The sequence below is a fragment of the Diorhabda sublineata genome, chromosome 3 (assembly GCF_026230105.1).
Source record: "Diorhabda sublineata isolate icDioSubl1.1 chromosome 3, icDioSubl1.1, whole genome shotgun sequence".
Taxonomy (NCBI): Eukaryota; Metazoa; Arthropoda; class Insecta; order Coleoptera; family Chrysomelidae; genus Diorhabda; species Diorhabda sublineata.
In genome coordinates this window covers 32,324,390-32,350,071 of record NC_079476.1, presented here as the reverse complement: position 1 = coordinate 32,350,071, position 25,682 = coordinate 32,324,390, and the positions used below count along the sequence as shown (strand labels likewise).

Genomic DNA, 25,682 nt, shown 5'->3' with positions numbered 1-25,682 from the left:
TTTGTGAATATTTTGTGGAGGAGTTATGACTCTATACTATCAATTCATCTAGAATGTTGTAGGAAGAAAATAAATTTTTTTTATTGTGAACAAAATATGCAATTGCAATTGGGAATATTGGTGTTATATAGTATTTTTATTGAGTGTAAAAATAAGGTTACCAAAGAGGGAATAGACCGCATACATTGCGCAATAACAACACTATGCAAATATACTATAATTTCTACAATTTATCACAATTTTTTAGCTCAAATAATATAATTAACTGAACTCACCCGTAGCAAATTTTTTGTTTCTTATATCCTTACGTATTTATACTCTTACGCAAAAACGAATGCCAAGCACTCAAAAACGAAAACCTACCTTCTGCATTCCGTTCTGTTTGATAGCGGCATGAGAATAAAACTAAACGAATCCGAAATGCGCTTCTTGTGTTACTTTTGTAGACAATTAGGATTATCCATTGTAGGTACTCTTAAGTGGAAACTGATGTAGTCTTTCAAGGAAATTGTGTAATCCGATGTGATAATTTCACTCAACTTTCCATTTCATACTTCTATACACGGTTTTGAAAGAATTTTAAATAGATGAGTAGATTCTTATGTTAAACAAGATTATTACGATATTGATAAGTTAAAGGATTATTATTATAATTAATAATTGTTTCCATTATTCAAATAGAATCAAGTTCTAAAATTCATGAGAAGGTTGTGAACATATGTGAAATGTAAAAAGAGATTAAAGTAAGATACCAGAAATGTGTTGAGTGACTCGTATTTTTTTCGTTGACTTTTACGGATCCAAGGGTAAAGAAAATCGATGAGTTATAGACATGCGGCACTAATAATTATCAAATAAGTCTAAAACGGAAAACATTGATATTTTAATTTTAAACAAAGTTAAAGCGATTGTGTTGGTACCAAGAATATTTTTGGTATTTTAAGAATATGTCCAAAGAGTATTGAAAATGAGAAACGGAAATTCAAACAACTAATAACTAACCTTTAAATCTAAGCCATTAAAGGCGGATTCACACCAACGGGCATAGTCTGATTAGGTCACGGTCAGATCACCGTCCAGTCACGGGCAAGCAATTCACACAGCGCGGGCAGATTGCAGGCAGTCTGTGCCTATGAATCAGTGCGAACAGATATGCCCATCTCCATCATTCACCATCATCAGCATTATTTGCTACAATAATGCCATTTAGAAAATTTTTTATATCTTCCGTGATTTACAAAGGAACCTTTTGGAAAAATGTGTTTGATTTAAATAAATGTATTCATAAGTTGGCAGTAGTTTTATCTACTTGAATTAACATAAAATAAGAAACTAATCTTGTTTTATTGCATGCCCTATCTCCTTACATTTCTGCATTTTGTGAGATGCATCACTGTAGTGAGGGCTGGTAAGGTCGTATAGAACTTGCTGCTCCCAGACTTATTCAATGAGTCTCTCATCATCCATTGTAATAAAGAGGTTGAAAACAGGTGGTTGATTGTGGCTCGGTAGTTCATACTCACAGACTGGTAGCAGACCCCCCAGTGAGAGCACTCTCATTCAGATCCCGAGGCAGCGATCTTGACTTGAGTGTCTCTGACCGTGCCCTGATCTGACTGCCCGTTGGTGTGAATCCGCCTTAAGTGTCACTGATATTCCTTGGTAATTAATGAAAAAAATCAAAACACCGAACATATATTTCAATAAATGTGTTATAAAAATTTTTAAATTAAACTTATAAAAAGCTGAAAAACTTATTTTTGGAAAAATACGAAAAGCTAATAAAACGTGAACGCGGCTGGGGTTGGAGGAGCTCTTAGTATTTATTTGGAAGGTGGTGTATTGATAGCGATAATATTATTTTTATTTACTTTTAATTTTACTAAATCTATTACTATTGTTACGATGAGAGTATGAATCTCTTTTCGATATTAGGGTGGTGCTGATTCCCCTTATCGCACTTGCTCGCTCCTACAAGTTCACTTTTGTGCGTTCCCTTCCTTTTCTAGTTCCTTGCGAAATACTAGAAAAATATAAATTAAACATGCGAGCGTGAGGTTATGATATGCCTAAAAAGGTATTCTCACCATCTATTAGAGAAATACTGAACCAATTATATTTAGATTCACGCTGTATTTTAATATAAAAGTTTCCTGTATGATATCAGTAAAATTAAAATACAGTTTACTATAGAAATAGCAAATTATAGAGAAACCTCTTTTAAGTGTGGATGTAGTATCTAAACTATCGTTAGAGGGCGATAAACCTACAATTAAAGTCGCTTCTAAATATTATTTTATAAATAATAGAAAGTGTTACTTGAAATTTCAATCTAAATAGTAAATTAAAGTACTGTTTGTAGTGCTTTTTGGTAGTTTCGTATAGACATTCAAGTCTCTTCTTACTGGATTGCCACATGCAGCATTAAGGATATAAATCATTCAAGGAAATACCTAGTTGAGGTTAGCTCAGCTATTTGCTTTTATTACTTGAAGCTAACGAGTTACCTATATTTTATAGGTTTCATAAAAAGTTTAACTGAAGATGCAATCTGTACATAAGTCTATAGATACAAAATCTAGGAAAATATGTTCCGTACCACAGTGTTCATCATATTGTACGAAAGATATATCATTGCATGCCTTTCCCTTAGATCCCAAGCTAAATAAAGCTTGGAAAACTGTACTGAAAATTGGAAAACCTGTGACAAAATATATGTTAGTTTGCAGCCACCATTTTACTAAAAGTGATTTTACTATGAGTAAAGTAAAGTCAAATTTCAGAAAGCTACTTTAGCTACATAAGTGTTACATTTTAGCAACCAGTAAGAGACGGAGATTGAAGAAACATATAATTCCCAGTAAAAAAATTCCGCAGCCGAGTCATCCAACAACAAAAACAGCAATTAATCGGACAGACCAGCATTGGTAAATAACCATATTTTTAAACATACCAACTAGTTACTTGAATGTTTATTTTTTTGTTATTGAAATTAAACTTGTCATATATCATAGTATTTTAGTTTTATTTTGAAGGTTGCAGAAATGTGCGTGTGTGTCTAAAGAACAAATGGAAATTGAAAGTGAAGGTTCATTACAACCTGATGACAATGTGGACATGGGAAAGGGACCTGCAATAATATCAAAGTCAGATAAAGGTGTTATAGTCTCACATGTAGGCACAATTTCTACTGATTTTACTGAAGATAAGGCAACACAAACTGAATTTTATGACTTTTTTCAGCTGTCACAAATTTGAAATTCTGATGATAAGTTGATTAATTTTTGTGGTATGTATGTTACATTTTTGATGATATTGTTTACACTATAAATAAGAATGCACATGCTATGGTTAAAGACTAAATAAAACTATTTTTTAGGAATCACTTCTGATACCTTGAAAACTCTCAAAATGTGCCCAAAATACAGCAACTTTTAACAAATGCAACTGGCGCAATGGTAAAATGTAACCCATTGTTATATTGCACATTGGTTTGATATTACTCATGGAAAAGTTGATGAAAAAATATTTTTTGATATATTTAAATGAAACCAATAATAAAAATATTAGTAATAGGTAATTGAAAAAGTGCAACTACATTTGGTGATCAGTTGGATATTTTTATTGCCAATTCTATAAATTTCTATGAAATCTGACATGACTTTAACTTTTTGGATGGTAAATTAAACTGGTAGTATAAAATTAATGAAAAAAAATGTCTTATTTATTATATATTTAAACAATAAACAAGCAGCATATGTTAAAAATAATTTACCAAGATTTTTTTAATCATTTCTGCTGCAAAATTCTTATTCAAATCTACAAGATTTTGCACGGCTAGAATATAGAATTAATGTGGAATTTAAACCTAGAAGAATCATACCCATAGCAATGATGCCTCTCTTTATTGTAGCTCCTGAATTAGTTTTCTCATATAATCACAAGGTTTCAAGAAAACTTCAGAAAGGTTATCATTTCCTAAAATACTTACACAGTGGACTCTCGTCAATCTCGGCAGATATCAGACTAGGGTTGAGCCAGATTACTAGAAAATTGTAGTAAAAATTCACAAAAAATACAAAAGAACTCGAGTTTTATTTTTAAGTTTTAGGTAAAAAGTACATTTACAGACAAAAAGAATTTAATTGTCTCTTTTAAAAAATAATCGTCTTAGGCTCTGCTTATTGTAAACAGAAACGTAAACATAATAAGACTTGCAGTTCTGGTGGACTATTCTATTGGAGTAAATAAACTGTCAATTTTCTTTTGCTTCTTGTCTTGAAGCGACACTTTTGACGCATTCTCTTAAAGCCTCTTTAAAATAAGATTATCATTTTCTTCTGACCACTTTATGGAATTATCAAAGACACCCAATGCAGCATCGTGGCTAACTAAATGAACAGCAGATGCTTTATCTCCATCAACACCATCTTCTTCTTCCCTACTCAACACATCTTCGATTATTTCGCTGTCTGTTATAAACTGGCCGTTTTCTTCTTCCTCGCCGGCTAACCACAGGCTCACATCATCTGTAGTTAAACTTTCACTTTCGTCACTTTTGGGTAGATTTTCCCAATATGTTCGCAATTGCAAAAACCACATTTTCCAAGTTCATTTTTTTAACGAATTCAGGACATAATCAGACAAAATCTTGTACAGCAAATCTTTTTGATATTACATTTTTATTTCTTGGATAACATACTGATCCATTGGTTGTAAAAGAGGAGAAACGTTAAGGGGCAAGAACATAACTTATCAGTCTATAGTCGATACAGTGCTTTGGACGTTTTGTGGCAAAGTTATGAATTCGGATTTTAACCAATCTTTTTAGCGGTGGAATAAACATGATTGAAGAGTTTGACTAATATTCCTATGTTTTCTTCATTTATAAGCTTTAGCATCTCTGTTGGAATATTGTCAGGTCCAAGAGCTTTCTTGTTTTTTGCCATCTTTGTAGCATGTATCACTTCTGATTTTAGTATTTCTAGTCTTTCGTCTTCATCAAATGCCATTTGTTCTTCTGGTCCAGAGTCATTATACAATTCTTTGATATATACACACACCAAGTTTTTCGAATTTCTTCTTCATATAGGATTATTTTTCCTTTTGAAACCCTTAAGGTATGAGGAGTCTTCTTGTTGTATAGGCCAGCTAGTTTTCTGACTTATTTAAACATATTGAACGTGTCATGTTTGTGTTGTCTTTTTGCCATTAGGTAAAATTGTAGTGTCTTGTTAATGTAAATTAAAGGTGCAATAATATGTTTGCATAAGGTTGCCATGTCGCCAAACCTAAAAACCGGACATACCAGCCAGTTTGGCCGGGCATTTGGGTAGAAAGGCTGGGCACCACAAGTTCTAGTAAAATAATAGATAAAATCGAATGCCAAAACAGACTTAGGTAGGTACTTTATTAATAATAATCTAATAGTCATCAGTCAAAATTAAATTCTAGAAGCTTAAACATTTATCAAAATATTTAAATTATTCTTAAATACTAAAGAGAGGCACTGAACTGAAAAGAAATAATCGAAATCTTCTTTTCTCTAAGCTAAACAATAAAAAAAAAGAAAACTTCTTCTCTTTGAGTTACACAATAAAAATAATTAATTTAAGAGCTTAGTTTCTTTCAAAATGTATTTGTTAAAATCTTCACCTGTCAAATTCTACTATCAACATTTTGGCAACAGTGTTAACATGCAATCTGTTGCATTTTTTCGTCGATTGCTGACCTATTAAGGAAAAAGCTCTTTCAATGTTTTCGTTTTATCCTGGGATAGCAAAGTAATACTGACAAATATTTAAGAATTCTGAAAAGCAATATTAGGCTATCAATTTCTTGTGCTAACAGATTCTAGAAATCAACGTTTGTTGTGTTAGTGTACGGAAAACTTTGGGGTTTTGCAGTTGGTCAAAACATTTGCTATCGTCAATATTGACGTTGTATTGTGATAGGATACTTATAATAATGGAAACTTGATTCCATTCAGGAACATCTTTTAAAGACATCCATGTGAAATTTTTGGTGTCTTTTCATAAATTTTCAGTCCAAGATCTTAAATATTTCACTTTAATACATTTTCATAATTTCACAATAATGTACATGTTTTTAATATCCTCTTTGAATGCAATGACATGTTCGTTGTTCTCTTTGAATTTACACAAAATGGTAGTCACTTTCAGTGGGCAAAAGTCTTGTGCAATTCTTGCATTTATTTTATTCATTATCTTAGAACAGTTTTCCAAAACCGTTTTTACAAAAACAGCCTACTCTGAATCTTTGATGAAGTTTTGATAAATAGTCATGAAAGAATGAACAAATAGCCTTTTTTAAGGTCTCATCTCGTCACCTACGCTCGGCCATTCTTTTTTCAAAATGTAAAAGGCCTAATATAAGCCGGACACGGATTCATACAGCCTACCTATGTCCGGATTTATCCGGAAACCTGGCAAAGCTAAATTTGCAGAAGCCTTACATTAACAAAAGCACTTCCAATATTTAACTATATCATTCAAGTTAATTGTTATTTCCTGAGGATGGGAAGTTAGACCTGTCAACTGTAAACACAAACTTTTAATGGTTTTTAATTTACTCCTTCTAAGCCACATAATACTATACCAGGTCTGGCTGTTAAATAAGAAGACTGCGCGCCTAGAGGGCGCCCTAGACGTGGGATAAATAACGAATAGTGCGTTGGGTATCTAGATATCTTGTCTATGCATATCCATAATACGTTTCCGTCACTATTATAGTATTTGTACAGTAGCGGTTTGAAACGAACGTGTTTTTTCTAGTGCCGAAAAACAGGAGCAATGTACCAATATCAAATTTCTTGTTAAATTGAAAAAACTCCAACTGATGGCTATACATTGTTGCAAGGGGCCTATGGGGACAATTCTGTATGTCGTGCGCGTGTTTTTGAGTGGTGTAAGCGCTTTAGTTAGGGCCGAGAGAGCACTGAAGATGACCAGCGCCCAGGTCGCTCTGTAACTGTTTCAAATGGAAACAATGACCAAAATCAACCAAATTGAGCGTGCAGATCGTCAAATGAGCATCTAGATGATTGCCGACGCTGTAAACGCCGATAAAGAAACTCCTGACCAAAATATTTTGCGGGTCTTTTCAGATGTACTTGGAAAGTTAGAAAATGATCTGCTTTGAAAAGGACCCGGTTTGAGTCGATGGAAGCGGTAAAGCAAAAAACGGCAGAGCTACTAAAGGCACTTACCAAACAAGACTTCCAGCACTGCTTCGAGCAATGGAAAAAAACGTATGGAAACTTGTGAGGTGAGGGTAGAAGAGTATATTGAGGTGAGGATACGAATGTAGAATAATTTTTATAATAAAACCGTTTTCGTAACAAGTCTCATTATTTAATAGTCAGACCTCGTTTATCCCGCTTTAAAAACCGTCGCTCCTTCTTTTAGTGGTCTGTTTCTTGTTCCAATAAATTCCATGATGTTAAAAATTGTAACTTTAATTATCGTCATTTTTAGACCGATTTTTAAATACAATTCTTTGTTTTAACCATACAAACATTTAGGAAATAACAATAATAAAAAATCCTTCTTAAATCCCTAATAACACCTCGAAAAACATAAACAGAATCAAGCACCCTTACAGATTATATTGTTGCTCACCTCTATAAGCCAAATCAGCGCCATCTAGTGATAGGTGATTTTCGTTAATACCAAAAGATCTCTTCTTTTTTTAGTTTACCACCACAACTTCTTAACCTATTTCTACATTGCATGCCGTACATTCAAAAGAAATATACGGTTAATTATTTGCGGTTGAAATAGGATCATAATTATCAATTTAATTATAACAAGAGATACATATGGTTAACTATACTTATCATGCCACCGAAGAGAGGAAGACCTTACTTTAAATCGCAAAATGCACAGTGTAAGCAAAGCAGACACCAGGAATATAGACATTATGATCAACTATCTGAAAAAGATGTGGGAATTACTGAATATTTAGGTAAATATTTAACTCTATTGTAAATGTATATTGCTTTACAGAAACAATGTTTTTTACGAAAGTTCTTAGTGAAACATGAAGGAAATATCACTCAGTAGAACATTATGTCAATATAATTTGTTAGGGGTAAGTACGAAAGATTTGAAAATTCTGGGAAGATAAAGAAAACTAAATATGTTGAAAATATATATAAATTTTAAGTAAAAACTTATTAGGTAAAGTAAGCCACTTATCTAATGAAATAAATTGTAAGTAGGATTTTGTGTTGCATCTTCCTACCAACGTACAATTTAACTCAAATTTATTCATAACATTGTAATGTCCCATGTTTACAGTAACTAGAGCATATATTTTTAGGGAACCTAGAAGGATTTTCAGGCATAATCAAAGCACGATATTCTGATTTCCAACTAAATGAAATAGATTTAGATGGAAACATGGCAAAATTGACTGATACATCAATTCCCAAAGATTTTACCCCCAAAATGACTAAACACAATTACAATGAAGTTCAAAACAGTCCCAATAAACATATACCACAAGAAATATGGGAAGCAATTAAAACATTAGCAAACAATGGTGGTACAGATACAGAATCCATCTCTCTGAATATTGAACATCTTGATAAGGAAGAAAGACTGGAATTACATACCTGCATCAAAAGTTATTTTGGCCAAAAGGTGATTGCATCTACTGTAAGTGTTGATAATAAGAGACACATCCAGATTAAAAAATATGAAAAAGAAAGTAAGTGGAATATATATTTATTTAAGACAAACAACAAATTCTTTATTATTGTTGGTGATAAGTACCATGTACCGATTCACCAACAACAGTCCTATGTCATAACTTTCATTAATTCAAAGAACTACTTACAAAAATCTGCATAAAATAATAACTGCCTCTCTAAGTGTGGTCAATACAACAATTAACTTTTTCATAACAAATGAAAATCTAAACATAAGTTACAAATTTGTGGCTAATAGTACAACAGTAAAATAATCATATTGACTAATTCTAATCATTATATACAGAACTGAGTTAGCATATACTTTTTGGACCAAATACTACTATATTATTGTGTAATGACCAATTAATCAGAAAAAAGTCTTTTAAATAGTGTATACTTATCTTGGGCTATTATTATATCAACTAATTTCTAATAAACTGTTTCGTAATTAATTTTAGAAGATGATGAAGATTTACCAATAACAAAATATCTTCATTTACATAATATGATATTATGTTTTTTATATCTATTGAAAAAAAGTATGTGAATCAACATTTGAAATATAAATACTAATGACCGTTTTTTGAAAAATTAAATAATGTAAGTACAGTGTTACCAATATGGGTGGGTTGCTGGGACAACAATTGGTTATTTGAAGGCTATTTGGTATTTCAATAGTGCTAGATATTGCAGTTACTGAAAAGTGGGTGATACAGTTTATGCATTTATCTTGTTTTTTTAAATTGTGATGCAAAAGGATGTCCTCTTTTGTTGGGGGAAATTAGCACTTCAAATCTGTACCTCGAATTCACTGGTGATGGAAATGACTCATTTGCATTTTTTAGCATAATAATGATTTCAAGGGATGAGTGAAGTCCATCCTTATGAGTTAACAGATCAAAGCATCTACTTACTGAAAGTTGATAAAAGAGTAGAGAGTTAATAACTTTGTTCAATTGTGTAACGTTAAGAAATTTGGTGAAGTTGTTGTTGTTTATAGTATTGATGACAAGATTTGACAATGTGATGTCCTCAACCTCACTTTCAATCTGAGTTCATAAAACTCACTGAAACACAGGGTCTCAAGCTTTGTATAGATTGCTGGTAAAAACTCAGCTAGGTCTCACTTGTGAGACTGAAAAGAAACTGAATGAGAATAATCTTTTACATTATAATTTCATCTAGGTACCTTTTTAGTACCTACTGTATACTCATGAAAAGATTCACCCTTCAGTATACTAGTTTATGACATGCACTTGCTAATAATTTGTACAATATAGAAAAAAGTTTATGAAAAAACTCTGATTTCATCTAAAAGTTGTATTTGATTTTTCTTCAAATTCAAATTTACATGCTTTTTTCAAATATTTTACATACTTTGTAAGAGTTTCAAAACACTTTTATATTGCGTGAAAAAATTTGTAATCAACTGCTATGATACACAGTGAAGTTGTTTTATTTTAATTTTTAGTGAAACAAGATGTACGGTCTCAGTGGCCTCCAGATAAAGGAGAATATGTATATTTTATTTTATACAAAGAAAAAATGGATACTTTAGAAGCGGCTTTCAAAATTAGTAATGCTCTAAATATATCTACAGGAAAATTTACACATGCTGGTAATGTCAATATTATTAAGTTATTTGTTACTTTAAACAAATATCTCTTTTATTTTGTTTGAAACTCCAGTTTTTTCAAAAGAGATCCCAACAATTTTACATTTTGTTATGGAAACAAAAAATTTACTAATAAATAATATATATGACTTCTCTTACTAGCTTCTTCAGTGAATGTGGTAGTTGATTGTTCTGTCAGTTTACAGCATATTTCGCACATTGGTTTATGCTTTCCTGCTAGTAGGTAGTCATGTGTGAAGAAGACATGAAAGGATTTCTTGTTCACTTCTTTTGTTATTGGAGATCTAGTCATGATAATTTATATTGGCTTATAGGATTTGTGTGGGTTGTGCTTTTTTGTTTCTTAGCATTTTTCTTCGATGTTGCTCTCATAAATTGTTTCGAAATCAGCATGTCTAATCAACTCTTTTATGATTGTCGATTGGTGCATGCAATTCGATCTACTTTCTTATTTCATTCTTTAGTATGTGATATACATAAAATTAACATTTATTTTATTATTTCCGCTCCTTGATAAGAATGACTATAGCTTGGTTGGAATACTATTGGCAGAGTGATATTAGGGAACTTTGGGAATCAGGAACTATGTCATGTTTATTTCTTTGCAGGTAATAAAGATAGAAGATCAATTTCTTCCCAGTGGTTCTGCGTTCATAAAGTAGAACCATGGAAATTAATAACGAAAACTCGGAAACTATTCAATATTAAAGTAGGAAATATCACATTTAAAGATACCCCTTTGCAACTAGGACAGTTGAAGGGTAATAGATTTAGAATTGCCTTAAGGAATGTAACTTGTTCAGATGACGCAATAAATAAAGCTTTAAACTATTTAAATGAACATGGGTTCATCAACTACTATGGGTTACAAAGATTTGGAAATGATAAGGATGTACCTACGTTTAAAGTAGGAATCAGTCTTTTACAAGGGAAATGGAAAGAGGTATGTTATTTCAACATATTTGTATCATGCTTTAGTGGAGAATTTATTTGAAAATGAGTACTATAATTTCCATAGAAATAATTTTATTGAGACAAAACTTTATTATATATAAAGTCATATTTACTTGAATTGAATGAAGAAAAATGGATAAGACCTGCAGAGAGATATTTGTTTTAGCATGCTACTAGGAAAGTACTTCAAGTTTCTCTTTGAAAAACCTTTAAAATTTGGTGCACATGCTATAACTTTGCTACAGTCAAGTTTCAATTAAATTGGTTCTTTTGTTGTGGCATGTTACTAGGAACATACTTCAAGTTTCTCTACAAAAATCATTTAGAATTCGGTAGCAAATGCTATATAACTTTGCTACAGTTAAGTATCAATTAAATGGGTGCTATAGTTTGTTGATTTAATGAATTAATGTTGTTTAAAGAGGGATTAAATATTATAACCTCCAAAAAGACTTTTGTACCTTAAACTCTTCTATCAAAAATATACACTTAACACCAAAGAATGAAGTCTAAAATTAGAATGAATAAAATACAAAACTTGCGTTCATTGGGTATTTTTTGTTTCTTCGCCATGGGAAACCTTTGATGAATAGAAAGAGCAACATTTTAGCGAGTGGGAACTAATAATGTCTCGAGGAAAAGCAAATTGGTTACAGGGCACATGTAATTGCCCAAAGTTTCTCAAAAATTATATTTGCAAGCATCTTGTGGGGTTGGCAATTTGACTTAAGCATGTCCAACTACCTTCAGAGGCAAGAGCTATTCTGATTGGCATGAAACACAAAAGAAGACAACAGGCCAAAGCTAAGAAAGCATTAAATTTGCAATAAATTATTACAGAAGACTCATTTTTCTTAAGATTGTTAAAATGTTTATTATTATTTTTAAATGGACTGACGTTTACGTTTGTTTTTAATAAAGGGCTATTGAAATTGTGAAAGTTTTATTATTACCTTTGGTCAAACTTTAGGAGTTTGTTTACTATGTTTGGATAACTAGTTATTAACCTAGAGTAATTTACTTTAATAGGACATGTTAAATATTTGATGTCATTTTAAATTAAAATATTGTTAATAGTTTCGTGTTCATTAACTATTTTTGGGTTAACTATGATTTGTTTGGAGCTATTTGCTTTAATCAGATGGTAAATATGTAAAAACTTTAGTTATAATTTCACATTAAAATGTGGTTTTACCTAATTTTGGTAATCATTTACGATTTTTTGCTGTTACATTTTACCATATCTGGTGGTAAGTTAAACATTAGCCGTTGAAAACTAAGTTAAACATACACTTCTTTATAGTTATTACATTGTCATAACTTATAAGTACAATTCAGCATGACAATTATAATTAAAATTTTTATTCAAAATTTGTTTTTATTAGAAACATTTTTCATTTAAAATATTTGATTTCCTTCAACTATTTTAAGACTCTTCTAATAACTAATGTATTTTGTACATAAAGATTTGTAGCACTTTAGACTTGGAAAATTATATTAAATTAATTTATGGATATATATTAAATATTTTAATTCTGTTTTTTTATGTGTAGGCAATAGACCAAATTTTGAAACCAAAATTATCAGATGATCCGTCCTCTAATCAAGGTGATATAATAAAAGCTAAAAATATTTATGCAGAAACTGGCAATGCAAAAGAAGCCTACAAAGTGCTTCAGCGAAACAAGTCGAGTGTGGAAGGAAAACTTTTAGAAGGTTTAAATTCTTCAGCGGAAAACGACTATGTCAATGCATTAGAGAAGGTAATTTTTTAATACTAAGCGCATATAAAAATTAAATAGATACCAAATAAAAGACAAAGTAACAAACTTTTATATAATAAATGTTATCACACATCTAGAAAACACCAGGTAATTTCGTCTCTAGAGTCTCTATATTTTCCTAAGTTATTGAACACAAAAAGAGAATATAATAATCATAACAATTTAATATATATTCAAAAAGTGATATAATGTGAACATTCAATTTAAAACATTAACTCTCATCATAAAATCGAGTACAATTCCAAAATTTAATTGAAAGTTAAATCCTGAATTTATTAAAACAATCATTTTTTTCTCATTAACCCAAATATAGTCGGATTTTCCTTAGCAAATAATCGAATTAAAACTATTACATCGATTGTTTATCATATTCTAACAGAAATACAATAAATTATAGATTCCGAGATCGATGCGACTGTTATATATACATGCTTTCCAAAGTTTGATTTGGAATAAAATGGTTTCCAAACGTTTGCAATTATTTGGTATGAAACCTGTCGCTGGAGACCTGGTACTGAGTAATAAAGAAGAATCAAACGGTGAAACTGAACTGATTGAACAAGAAGAAGATCACACCACAACAAGTATACATTACTTTTTTTTTAAATAAATTTGTAACTAAAATCAAGTGTTTCGAAAATTTATCTTTATCATTATGTATCATTCTTTCTGATTCAAATTGAAAGACTAGGTACTTTACCTGGTTCTAGGAGGTTCGCTGCAACAAATCACAGGGAGGCACTGTAGAATAATATAAATAAAGTGATGAAAGTGATAGAATATATAAACAGATTGGATTTGCTGAAAGACTCAATGGAAAAGGTTCATCGAAATACAAGAAACCAAGTGATCAAGAAATTAATAAAACACATTTTTTTATATGAATCAATATTCTTTTGGATGATAATTAGAAGATAATTCAGAGGCAAATACAATAAACAAAATCATTAAAAAATTGGTTAAACATATTTGTTTATAAGAGTTAATTGTTTTTTCAACAAAAATATCTATCTCTCTTCCTCTGCTTTGTTGAGATTCCACTTTTCGATTCCATAGCTCACTGCTGGTCTTATTATTGTTTTATATAGATCTAGCTTCGCCTTTATGGAGACTATTTTGTTATTATCGCATTGAGTGCTCTTAATTGTTTACTTCCCTTCGTTATCCTTCTAAATTTCCTTTCTCGTCAGCGTCGTCCTTGATAACCACCCCAAAATATACATAACTTTGAACTTTTTTGCGAAAGATATCACACTTTACGGAATTTTAGGCCCTAAAATTTATGTTTTTCTTTTATAATATAAGTTAGAATATGTTTATAAGATAGCTGCGAAATAAATGTTTTGTTTTATTGCAACGACTCCATTTTTCTTCTACATCACATGCATGTACTTGTAACTAATATAGTGCTAGAATTAATGGTATCCTCATTAATCTTGAATGCAAAGAGTTAAACATTTGTATATTATCGTAAAAAAAGTCTTTACGTCATTTTATATTATTTTGTGTCTAGTAGATTGTTTTTGCGTATTTCAATGTGTGACTGTTAAAAAAAATTCACTTATTGGTCAATACATTAAAACATATACTACAAACATGTTCATTTTTATTTTTACAATTTTAGTTAAACGTAGAAAGCAGGTAAAAACTTTGACTGAAGATGATTTAGGAAATTATTCAATGTATGACATTGTGATGACTTTACCAGGATATGATGTTATTTATCCCGAACATTTGAAACAATTTTATAAAGAAAGTGTTGAAGAATGTGGTTTAGATCTAGAAATGTCACAACAAAGTGTTAAGTTAGTATTGATAAAACTCCAATTTTTAAAATTTTTTTTCTTTTGATTTTCATCATCACTTTTTTTAGAACATACAATTTGTCAGGTGATTATAGAAATATTTTGGGAAGACCTCAAGATTTAACATGGAAGATAGTTTCATATAATGACCCTACAGACAATTTAATTATGTCTGATTTGCAAGAAATGAAGGGAGATACTATGCTTCAGACAGTGGAAGGTGAGTTTATTGAAAAATTGATTAGAATAATCATACAGGAAACTAGTACTATTGAGCTTTAATAGAAAATTCAAAATTTTATTAGAAAATAGCAATTATTTTTTATGGTCAGTGGTGGATTTTCAATCGGTGACACATAATTCGATAATTAGAATTCAGTTGAAGCAAAAGTGTACTTAATCGTAAATTGTAAAAAGGAAAGAATTTTATTTTAACAGAATAAAAATTAGGCATTAAGTACATAGTATTAGGTACACTTATTTTTTATTGAACATTATACAGAAATTGAATAATAAAAAATCACAATATTCTTCGTCATCTGAGGTAGGAAGACTTTGATTTGAATGGAAATGAAGCCCTAATAAATTGCTAACAAATTTGTTCTCCCCTTCAATTATTATCGAATATTTTAAACATTTGTTCTGTTACCTAATGTTTTATCATCATTATAAGTATTACTTCTAATCTGTATTTTCAAGCTTTATCGTGGATTCTTTTGAAAGTGATTCACATATGACGTGGCCTGTGATATAACAAGCCGTGGGAAGTCATCTTTAATCCTTTCAATACGGATAGACGGATATAATCGCCAAATAATTGCCTGTGATTTTACAGAAAGAAACCGAATTCGCTGTTCTAATATGAACTAATCTGATTTGTTTCAATGTTTTCATTCTCTATCTGTTTGGTAATAACATCGGAAAACCTCATCATTTTATCTTCTTTGTTTCATTGTAGATCACTATGAGCCTACTGCTCAACGAAAACAGTTTTTGAATCAAGCTCTTTTAGGTCGATTCAGAAAGATAAAGTAAAAAAAGTATTTGTTATGGATATAACAGCAAACAAGTTTTTTATTATTAATGAGTGATTGACTTATTGCACTCTAGTAGTCTTCAGAATAATAAAAGATACTGTAATTCTCAAGCATACCTTTTAACGAACAAATGGGTTTGAATGGTAAGGATTTAACCGAGTAGGCTGAGTAGGGTTAATAACACAAGTCTGCAAAAAAAGTCGAGCGCTGTTTTGGTTTTTTTGCGTAACACTTTTTGGGTGTGCTGAATCCGAAAATGTCTTCCATTTGCTCATAGAACGTCACGTTTTGTGACAATATAGGTATTTATGTTAAACAAGTTATACTAAAATATGATTTTTTTATTTATAATTATGTAACAAAACTTATTTTTTCATCTAAAATACATTCATTAGTAAACACTTTTCTTTTTCCTAGTGCGATTCCTTTTGATATATTTTCGTTTGTAGGAAGCATCTATAAGGTCTCTGAAGCGTCCAACAGTAATCTGACATCATTGAGACGATTTATCTTCCCTGGTATCATTTTTCTACCTCCTTAATATCTTGATGAAATCGTATGATATGAATGAAATTGCAAAAGTATGTCCCAAAACTTGTGTGGTATTTCAATAAACAGAAATGTACATTGTTTATCAATAAGATTTCATATTTATAATTAGGGAATAAGGTGAAAGACCCTTGATTATTTTCACAACAAAGAATTGTTAAGACATTTAGCGTTCAACAAATTACTTTTGTTTCTGTAAAAATTTCAAAACTGGTCTTCCCTTTTGAACATACTTTACCGCCCCTTGAAATCTGCTATCGTAGGCTACAACCTACCGAGCCTGATGGTGAATCCACCACTGATTATGGTAAAGATTAGTATCAAGAACTATGGGCAATTGACCTATGAAATTTACAATAAAAAATTATCACAAACAGTTTTTTCAATAACAGATACTGATGTGGATATTTGGTTTTTATTACTAAAAGTTCAATTTTGTTTGGCAAACAAAACCTCCATCCACCAAATTGGCTTTAGTTTTCATATAATAATAATGAATTGTTTTTTTTTAGATGGGAAATATAAAGCTGTTATTATGGAATTTACTTTATTCACTTGCCATTACGCAACCATGCTACTTAGGCAAATTATGAAAGTAGATACGGCTACCAGCGTTCATTCAAAATTGAACGATTACCACGTTTCAAATAAAGTAAAAAATTTTCCCAAGATATCTGTAGAAAGTGAACCCGAGGTTCAAGAAAACGAGACTAACCATATTTCAAATAGTTTATTGACAGATCCTCTTAAATATGAATTGTTTAAGAAAACCGTTTTTAATACAGTTGAATCAACAACTAATACTGATGATGAAGAACTTCCCCTGAAGAAACGTAAATTAGAAGAAAATACTTAGTAAGCAGATATGTTCTAAAAATTAAAATATTTGAGTTATATTTTCCAAGTTTTATTTCAAGTTTTACATCTGATAGCTACAAGTATATAAGAAATTCTGAGAAAAAAAAACAGGTTGTAAATAAACATTACAACTATCTCTTATATAAAATATATGACTGACAAAATGTTTTACCAATCTTTCGTGTTTTTTCATCGATTAATATAAAATAGTAGTGTCTACAGAGAATCTTATGCTTTCTGTGTTATTACATTAATGTTTTCTTCGAAATCTTGAAAAATTTTCACTTTAATGTGTACGAAACCAACGATCGCGTGTTTTTACTACTAAATGAAATCAATCATGACATATTTCAGAGGTGTTATCAGTAGATAAACGGTTAAAAAAATTTATATCTATAAACCTTGAATTATGCGGTGGTGCCCGAGCAACCAAATTGTCCAATACTCAGAGACTGAAGGTAAACTGTTTATCTAAACGAAGATCAGACAGTGTAATCGTTAGTGTTGGTGTAATGGTGGTATTAACAGTGTATTCAGTATAGTTTTTACAAAATTTCCCATATGTTGTAAAGAACCGATTGCTGAAGCAAAATGGGCAGTTATAAGACTTTCATCACTCCCTGATAAATACTACATAATATAGGATAAATGCGGGAATAATTCAACCTTTTTTAAAAAGAATTATCGGTTTTTTTAGTACCGTTTATAAAAATAGGAAAATATTTAGCAATAATATGAAAATTTCATCGATAACTAAATGTAGATATATGCTGTTTAGATCTTATCAAGCAAAACGTACATTTCAAAGGCGAAGCCCTGGTGGGGTAAGGTTAGGTTTTATCGACTTCAAGTCTGGAATATCTGGAAAACTATGCAAAATATCGAAAAATCTTATTCTTCATTTTCGATTTATTTTAAGCCGTTTCACAAAATTTTATAACCAAATCCTGGCGCCGATGAAATCATACCGTAGTTTCATTCCACACCCAATTTCTTTCTATTTAGGTGACTATTTTTAAATGGAGCAACCATATAAAGGGGTTACGGAGTTTTTTGGCAAACCAAAACTCTCAATCTCCATACAAGAGTAGGTACCATTCAATTCACAATAAATTTTTCGCACGCACAGAACTCCTTTTTCTAAGGAATATTTTAGAATCCATTGTCCATATGTCTGTCATAATCTTCGAAACTCATATGCTTTGTTGGAAAAATTGAAAACGTCGCGATACTGAATTTTATTTCTTTATTGACTTTCCTATTTTTATAATTCATGAGGTTTAAAGACAATAATACGTTCATAAAGTATAAACAAACATTTAAAACAAAGAGACTGGAATTTATAAGGATAACATTTGAGAAAAAGCAACGACGACAAGGAAAAAAAATGTTTTTTCGTATAAACCAACACGAACCTACAGGTAATAATCATTAATGGAAAGTAAACTATAAATCTCCAAGTTCATTTTTATGAAGTTAGATTACTGAGCGATTTCGTTATGAATGCTAATTTTTTTTTCTTTTCCATTAAACTATAATATGGAGTCTATAAAAGTTCAAGCTGCATAAACTTAAATTACAACACTCTCAAATCAACACTTTTATAGTTAACATGTATAATAAAGTAGTTATAGAAAACATCAAGTTTTACACAAGTTAAAACCCTTATTACTAATACCCCCAAGTTTATGAGGTTATTCTATAAACGTTCAGTATTAAAATACATAATTTTGGAGCCCCGGCTGCCAAGATATTTAAAATCTCAACTTTCTCTATTGCGATATCATAGATGTTTATGTTCAGTTGTGGGTTTGGAAGTCTTGTTATAGTCATTACTTTTGTTTTGTTACATTAATTTTCATGTCTAATTAATCTCCCACTTTTACAACTTTGTTGATTAGGCGTTGAAAGGCTTCTGGATTGTCTGCAATGATAACCGTGTCGTCTGTATAACTTATATTGTTTAATGTTCTGCCGTTAATTCTTATTTCATCCTCGTCATCGCCTATGCTTGGTTAAATATTGCTCAGAGTACAAAATAAACAGTATTGATGACAAAACACAACCTTGTCGTACCCTCTTTTCTATACATACCGATTCTGATGTCGTTTGTCCATATCTAACCGTTGCTTCGTGGTTCCAATAAAGGTTTCTAATAAACTCGATGTCTTGTTTGTCTTAACCCTTTTTTCTGTAGTAATGTCAGAAGGACTGTATGATTAACTCGATCTAAGGCTTTCTTGTAGTCTATGAAACAGGCATAGACATATTTCCTCATGTCTCGACATTTCTGGAAGAGTATTTATAAGTTGGCTAGTGCTTCCCTTGTTCCTAGACCTTCAAGAAATCCAAAACAAGTATTGGTTTCAATGTGTGGTTCGTTAAATTAAGAATACACTTACATATAAGTCGAATTTATACCCTTTCTCTTTCGGATAAGATAATAATGAATCATAATGCGCCTCTCAAAGTGATAAAAAAGTTATTCATACGGGGATACTCTAGGAGGTAATTTAAAATTGATTATCGTTGTGTTATAATCACTCCCGAAATATGAATTCCATTGAGAACAAACCTATTTAAAGGGTTGTATTTCCTCAATTTTTCACTTTAAGAAATATATTAAAGTACTTAATTTTGGAAAAAAATTCTTTCTTTTAACTTTTAAAATTACTTTAATTCGTTTTTTATAATCCAAAAACTCTTTATAACTTCCCTTACTAATATTTTTCTATTGAAATTTTTATAATAAATATAATAGAAATTTTTATCCTAAACTGCCCAAATCGTGTTTTCATCCAATTTATGATACTTATGTTCATCTGTCAAGTTAACTAGAACTATAAAGTTGTGAACCTCCCATAATATATTGCAGAATAAAATTATCAAAGTTTGGTTGGGGTTATAGTTACAATAAATCAGTTTTTTTATTTACAATACTCTTATTTTCCAATATCATCCGCAAATCTAGTTGGTTAAATAGATTGACGTTCTGACAAAATTAATTACGCTGCAGGTATTCGATTTTTAAACTATTTTGGAGTACTGCTTTGGATTTAAAATTAACCAAAACATGGTAAGTACTTCTATTTGATATTATATTCAAATTAAAAAAAATTAAAACATCTAGACTATAGTTATCTACCCATTGTTGTTTTTGCTTTGACAGTTTGAATATAAATGCGCTCTTTGAATTATCAATCATCAACATTACGTCTTTTGATTTTTAAATTTTTCCAAAATACTTCTGGTAGACGATTTTTCCGTGGTTATTAGTTTAGGTGATTATTAATTATTTCTACTTGTCTTTTTCAAATGTTTCTTTATCCTGATACAGACGTTTGTATAATATTGAAATGTTATTAATTGAATGAAAGAAATATATCCTGCTTGCATATGATTATTATATTTTTAACATTAGAAGTATTAGTATAACAATCTATATGTGGAAGTGAACAAATAATGTGATATCACTTTAAGTACTGTAGAAGTTTTATTATTTAGTCTTCATTTTTGTAGATTTGATGAGTTATACTAAGTTATAAACAAAATACATAATTCGTTCATTGTGAATATGGTAGTTTTATATAATCTTATTGAAATAGAGTCCTTTTATTATATTTTCACTTGATGTAATAAGTTATAAAATCATACTTTACATTTTTAAATAATTATTTCAATATATTCAGGCTATAAATACAAGTTTGGATTGAAAAAGTACACAAAAGTGAATATATCGTTTTTGCGCATCCAAAAGTGCGCTATATCCACTTTGGATATTTTTTAAGGCGACATAAATAACCTTATTACTAAATTATTTCTCATTTTTAATAAACGAATAAGGGAATCATTAAACAAAAATTATTGACAGATATTATTTTTTGAAGCATTATTCTATTTAAATATCGGATATTTTCTATATAAATTATTTAATGATTTGATAAATATTTCCCGAATTTTGGATGTTTTTCACATGCACAATGTCTTTTTTTGTAAACAAACTAAAGAAGCATAAGAGATTGGTACAATAAAGTAATCATTTTCTCATTTCATTTAAATACTTAAATCAAGAAATTCAGCAAAGTTTATATATAACAGAATCGACAATTATAGTCAAACTTACCATTCTGCTTACATATTCATCTGGTGTAAAAATAGGCACTTTGAAATAATGATGAATGTACAGTCTACCCTCCTCATAATATGGGCTTTTCCAAGTTTGACTTTTTCAATATGCTGTGTAATCTGCTAAAGCACAAACAAGGATTTTATTTATATTTTAATATGTGCATCCTCTTATCAGAGATTAGTCCCATTAGACTTTTTCTAGTCCCATTGTTAAATTTTCGAAGAAGTCCTCCTAACCATCACCTTCATGCCATATATAACAGTGTACGTCCTTGTTATTATTTATGTAAATGGTGAAGTTATGTACCTGTAGTTTATGTTTGTAATATTGTTCAGATTAATAATTTAGGACTAAGTAGAAAGCTTCGTATATCTATTATGATCACCATTGTATTATCTGAGCACCATGAGATCGCATACTGCTTAGCTGTATGGGCTTCATCTCTCTTACGAAATACACTGTTTATACTACACCAAAACTCACAATTACACTGACGCACTTTTCGACTGAAGGTAAAATTTACCTTCCAGAAATTCCAACTTAGTACAACTTTCTTCATTATATTAAGATCTGCCTTATCAATATTCCCAGTGGTGAATTCAGGACAATTATACCACTGGTCCTTGCTAGGTTCAAAAATCGATATATTGTCTTTGTCGAGGTGTTCATTGAATGATTTCCTTTCTACTGCTGCTCCATTTTTATCACACCATTCTTTATAAACTTTGTGCATAGGATTATATGTTCTGAATGTTGTTTCAACATAAATAGGTGAGGTCGAGGGTCAGCACTAGTGACTTGGTATTTTTGGTAATAAATGCAGCCATTCAATAACAGTTTAGGGGAGTCTACACTCGTATCCGAATGGTAACACTAAGCGGTAATAGTTTAAGAAGGGTAGTGGCTGGAATATATGTTGAGTTATATCGGAAGTTGATAATTATGTATGAAAAAATTGTATTGAACATGTAATAAAGAAAGAAAATGGATATTCTATTTTCAGTAACGCCAATAATTCATCAGCTTAACGATTCCGGTTCCAAAAAGTAGCTTTTCAGGTAGGTAAGTTTTTATTAATATTCAGTAGAGATTTAAATTAGAAATTTTATTGGAGAAAAGAAATTATACATACGAAACTTATGCATAAGTAATTTTTAATGAATGCCGGCGAGGTGGATTTGATGTAATGGACTGATAATCTACAGTTGCTTTATTTATTATATATAATGAATGAAATAAAATGTGAATGACTATTTCAGTATTCGGTTCATGTCTTCATTATCAGCGAGTTGTGGACAAAAAACCAATTTTTGAAAAGCTTTAATATTCTATTTTTATAGAATTCCAATAAAAATGTCTACTATGATATCAAGCTTCTTCAAGTAATAATAGATTGACTTTAACAATTAATAACATTTTGATATGTTTGATGATACAGAAATAAAAAACTGATTTATTTCGTATACTTGATACACTATATCTTTAATCTACGAGGTGTGGCTTTCAATTAACGAGACTAGCGCTGCTACAGAAAAAGTATGCATATACCAAAGGTTAATGACTGATGTTTAGTCTGAAGATTACTCTTTAGAATGCGATGTCTACTGTGTCACATGGAATTTGGAAAAACTGCAACTGAAACTCATAATTTATTGAAATAAGTCTATGAATTTTTGTCACGTCCACGTGTTTTTGAATAGTTTATGCGTTTTCAAATTAGCTGAGATGTTTAGCCTGAAGCCTACTCTTTCGAATGCGATATCTACTGTGTCACAGGGAATTTGGAAAAACTGCAACTGAACCTTATAATTATTGAAACAAGTCTATGAATGTTTGTAGCGTCTACGTGTTTTTGAATGGTTTAGGTCAATCTTCCACGTTAAAAACCGATGAAAATATCGAAAAAGTCGGTGATCTTATTCGATCTGACCGTGGGCTAAGTATTCGTGACAAGGGATATGGGCGGCAAAATTTACATGAAACTTTTAACATGCGACAAGTGTGTGCAAAACTGCTGCCTAAAATCCTCAATTTGAACATAAGAAGCTTGTTATAGTTATGTATGTGACAACTGTAATGTAGCCTCTTTTCGACGAATTTGATTATTGACAATCACTTGAGTCGAAAAAAGGCCTTCACATACGAATTGCATACAATATTTTTTCTACTAGCAAAAATTTTCTCAAAATAGAGAACTTTAATGGTAATTTTCCTTATAAATTATATATTTATTAATATTTTGAACATTTTAATGCAGATTAGAATAAATTAACAAATCAGATGAATTTGTGCTATTAAATTTGTCAACTCTTTTCGGTATGTATAAATGCTAAATCAAAATGATTATTACTACATAAGTAGAAAAATAAAAAATGGTATCAGCGCGACTTGAACCTGAGACCTCCTGCATGTAAGCACGTACTTTACGCACGGTAGTAGAAAAAATATTTTTATTGACATTGAAAATGACTTAAACTTATTAGAAAAGGTAATAACGTGTGGCGAATCAAATCTGCATTGAAAAGAATAAGATTTGAGTGTGAAAGAAAAAAATTTCCTGTACCGTTTCGAGTAATGGAAGATTTGCTTGGAGTGATGTAGGAATAGAAAAGGGGTGTATATTGAAGGTTACTGTAAATAAATAAACATAATATCAAAATCAAATTTTTAGAATCACAAGTATCGTTAGTTTATGGCTACACCTCGTATGCATAGTCAAAATTTCTATTTCGACTTTCTAAAAATATGCTATTACCACCTCATCTACATACGAGTATATTGGGATATGGGATAGAAATATCTACATTTTTAATTCGAATAAAATTCTACTTTGTAGGGTTCTAACAAGGGAGATCCAAAATATACTTCCACATATAATAAATGTAAAAGGGGAAAGAACATGGGGCCTCAAAGCAAAGTGAAAAGAACAAGAATAAAAAAAGGGAAAGCTAAAAAATTGATCAAGAGAAAAATGGAATATTCAGAAAATGAATCTATGTATCGGGAGTTTACAAAAAAATTGGAAACTGGAAAAATACCATCGTCTGAATCCCTTATTTATGTAGGGACTTCATATAACACAGAAAGTAAAAATGTTCCTTTAATAGATTTGACGAACGATAACCAACAGCTTGAAACGCTTTATTTTAACAAAAGAAATTTCACAAGAAGATTACAATTGAGGAAATCCTTAGCCACAACTTCTCTAATAAATTTACCCACTGTTAGAAAAATTGTACCTGAAAAGTTGAATAGCACTTCAACGTTGACCAAACCTAATAATAAATTACATATGCTGGACATTCCATCACCGTTTTTGAACAATGAAGATCTCATTTTCAATTATGATTCAAATTTTTGGAACAAGTGTAATCTTACCGAAAGGGATAATAATCTTATTCAGTGTCTTCTACAGCAAGAAAACGAACCTATTGATATAATCGATAACTTTAGTCCAACTTATCCATTCAACAATTCAATCAATTTATCTCTTGAAGGTTTGATGGATTCCTACAAAGTTTCTTCAAATGACAATTTTAACTGAGTGTAATATTTTATTTGATACAAAAATATGTAGCCAAGCTAAAATAAACATTTTTATACTGTTTTATTTGAACTTTTCCTCATTTTCATGTTTGGTCATGAAGAATTGAAATTTGTACAGGTGGTTTCAAATTTAAAACGTTGATGAAAATACGGGGTGGTATGGATATCTAGTTAGCCTAGACCAGTTCATATATAAACAAAATATCGCGTTACCATAGCAACGAACAATAACTTATTAGAAGTGTCAGTGTAAAGTTTGACGTGAAAAAAGCGAAAAATTGGAGTATCGAGCCATCAGCAAGTACCTGTGTGTAAAAGGGTTAAGAGGTAAGCAGATTTACGAAGCTATGCTTAATACCCTTGGAGATAAATGTCCTTTGTATGCGACCGTGTAAAATTGGACTGCAAGTTTCAAAGGAGGTAAATTTTCGATTGAAGATTATGACCGATCGGGAAGGCCAGTTTCTGTGTCAGTCCCCGGACATATCGTTGCAGTTCATGACATGATTTTATCATGCCATCGAATTGGGCTGAAACGGATATCTGAAGCATTGAATATTCCGTATGAACTCGTTCATTATATATTTCACGTCAATTTGGACATGAGAAAAATTGCTGCAAAATGGAGCCCCAAATGTTTGAATGTTGACCAAAAACGTGCAAGGGTA

The 25,682-nt window shown here is 30.7% G+C and overlaps 3 protein-coding genes across 7 annotated transcripts; all 3 read left to right on the top strand.

Moving 5' to 3' along the window:
- The first annotated feature begins 2,246 nt into the window (after window positions 1–2,246).
- On the top strand, window positions 2,247–5,647 carry LOC130441427 (uncharacterized). Of its 3 annotated transcripts, XR_008909611.1 has the most exons (5): window positions 2,247–2,462; window positions 2,521–2,761; window positions 2,819–2,927; window positions 3,036–3,289; window positions 3,380–5,647. XR_008909611.1 is itself a non-coding variant. In XM_056775114.1 (4 exons), the coding sequence occupies exons 1-3, from the start codon at window positions 2,545–2,547 to the stop codon at window positions 3,256–3,258; spliced, it is 549 nt and encodes a 182-aa protein (XP_056631092.1). In that variant the 5' UTR covers window positions 2,250–2,544; the 3' UTR covers window positions 3,259–3,289; window positions 3,380–3,768. The 3 variants fall into 3 exon arrangements, 2 of the variants coding, with proteins under 2 accessions (XP_056631092.1, XP_056631091.1); XM_056775114.1 differs by having other exon boundaries at window positions 2,250–2,761; window positions 3,380–3,768; XM_056775113.1 differs by having other exon boundaries at window positions 2,307–2,462; window positions 3,036–3,751.
- A 2,065-nt stretch (window positions 5,648–7,712) lies between these two features.
- Window positions 7,713–17,514, top strand: LOC130441620 (pseudouridylate synthase 7 homolog). The gene is made up of 9 exons (XM_056775380.1): window positions 7,713–7,986; window positions 8,344–8,733; window positions 10,188–10,334; window positions 10,961–11,295; window positions 12,860–13,069; window positions 13,488–13,674; window positions 14,715–14,895; window positions 14,964–15,115; window positions 16,994–17,514. The coding sequence occupies exons 1-9, from the start codon at window positions 7,860–7,862 to the stop codon at window positions 17,335–17,337; spliced, it is 2,073 nt and encodes a 690-aa protein (XP_056631358.1). The 5' UTR covers window positions 7,713–7,859; the 3' UTR covers window positions 17,338–17,514.
- A 244-nt stretch (window positions 17,515–17,758) lies between these two features.
- LOC130441495 (uncharacterized) lies at window positions 17,759–25,078 on the top strand. 3 transcript variants are annotated; one of them, XR_008909621.1, is made up of 4 exons: window positions 17,759–18,760; window positions 20,356–20,415; window positions 22,472–22,526; window positions 24,305–25,078. XR_008909621.1 is itself a non-coding variant. In XM_056775208.1 (3 exons), exons 2-3 carry the CDS (start codon window positions 20,413–20,415, stop codon window positions 25,010–25,012), a joined length of 711 nt encoding a protein of 236 aa, XP_056631186.1. In that variant the 5' UTR covers window positions 17,759–18,760; window positions 20,356–20,412; the 3' UTR covers window positions 25,013–25,076. The 3 variants fall into 3 exon arrangements, 2 of the variants coding, with proteins under 2 accessions (XP_056631186.1, XP_056631187.1); XM_056775208.1 differs by lacking the exon at window positions 22,472–22,526 and having other exon boundaries at window positions 24,305–25,076; XM_056775209.1 differs by lacking the exon at window positions 20,356–20,415 and having other exon boundaries at window positions 17,780–17,797; window positions 24,305–25,044.
- Window positions 25,079–25,682: the final 604 nt, after the last annotated feature.

Excerpts from the sequence above, each read along its gene's own strand:
- LOC130441620 (XM_056775380.1), top strand. The coding sequence starts at position 7,860 with ATGCCACCGAAGAGAGGAAGACCTTACTTTAAATCGCAAAATGCACAG. Across the intron at positions 13,675-14,714 it reads AGAAGATCACACCACAACAA|TTAAACGTAGAAAGCAGGTA; the intron begins GTATACATTACT and ends TTACAATTTTAG. Across the intron at positions 15,116-16,993 it reads TATGCTTCAGACAGTGGAAG|ATGGGAAATATAAAGCTGTT; the intron begins GTGAGTTTATTG and ends GTTTTTTTTTAG.
- LOC130441427 (XM_056775114.1), top strand. The coding sequence starts at position 2,545 with ATGCAATCTGTACATAAGTCTATAGATACAAAATCTAGGAAAATATGT. Across the intron at positions 2,762-2,818 it reads TAAAAGTGATTTTACTATGA|CAACCAGTAAGAGACGGAGA; the intron begins GTAAAGTAAAGT and ends GTTACATTTTAG. Across the intron at positions 2,928-3,035 it reads AATCGGACAGACCAGCATTG|GTTGCAGAAATGTGCGTGTG; the intron begins GTAAATAACCAT and ends TTTATTTTGAAG.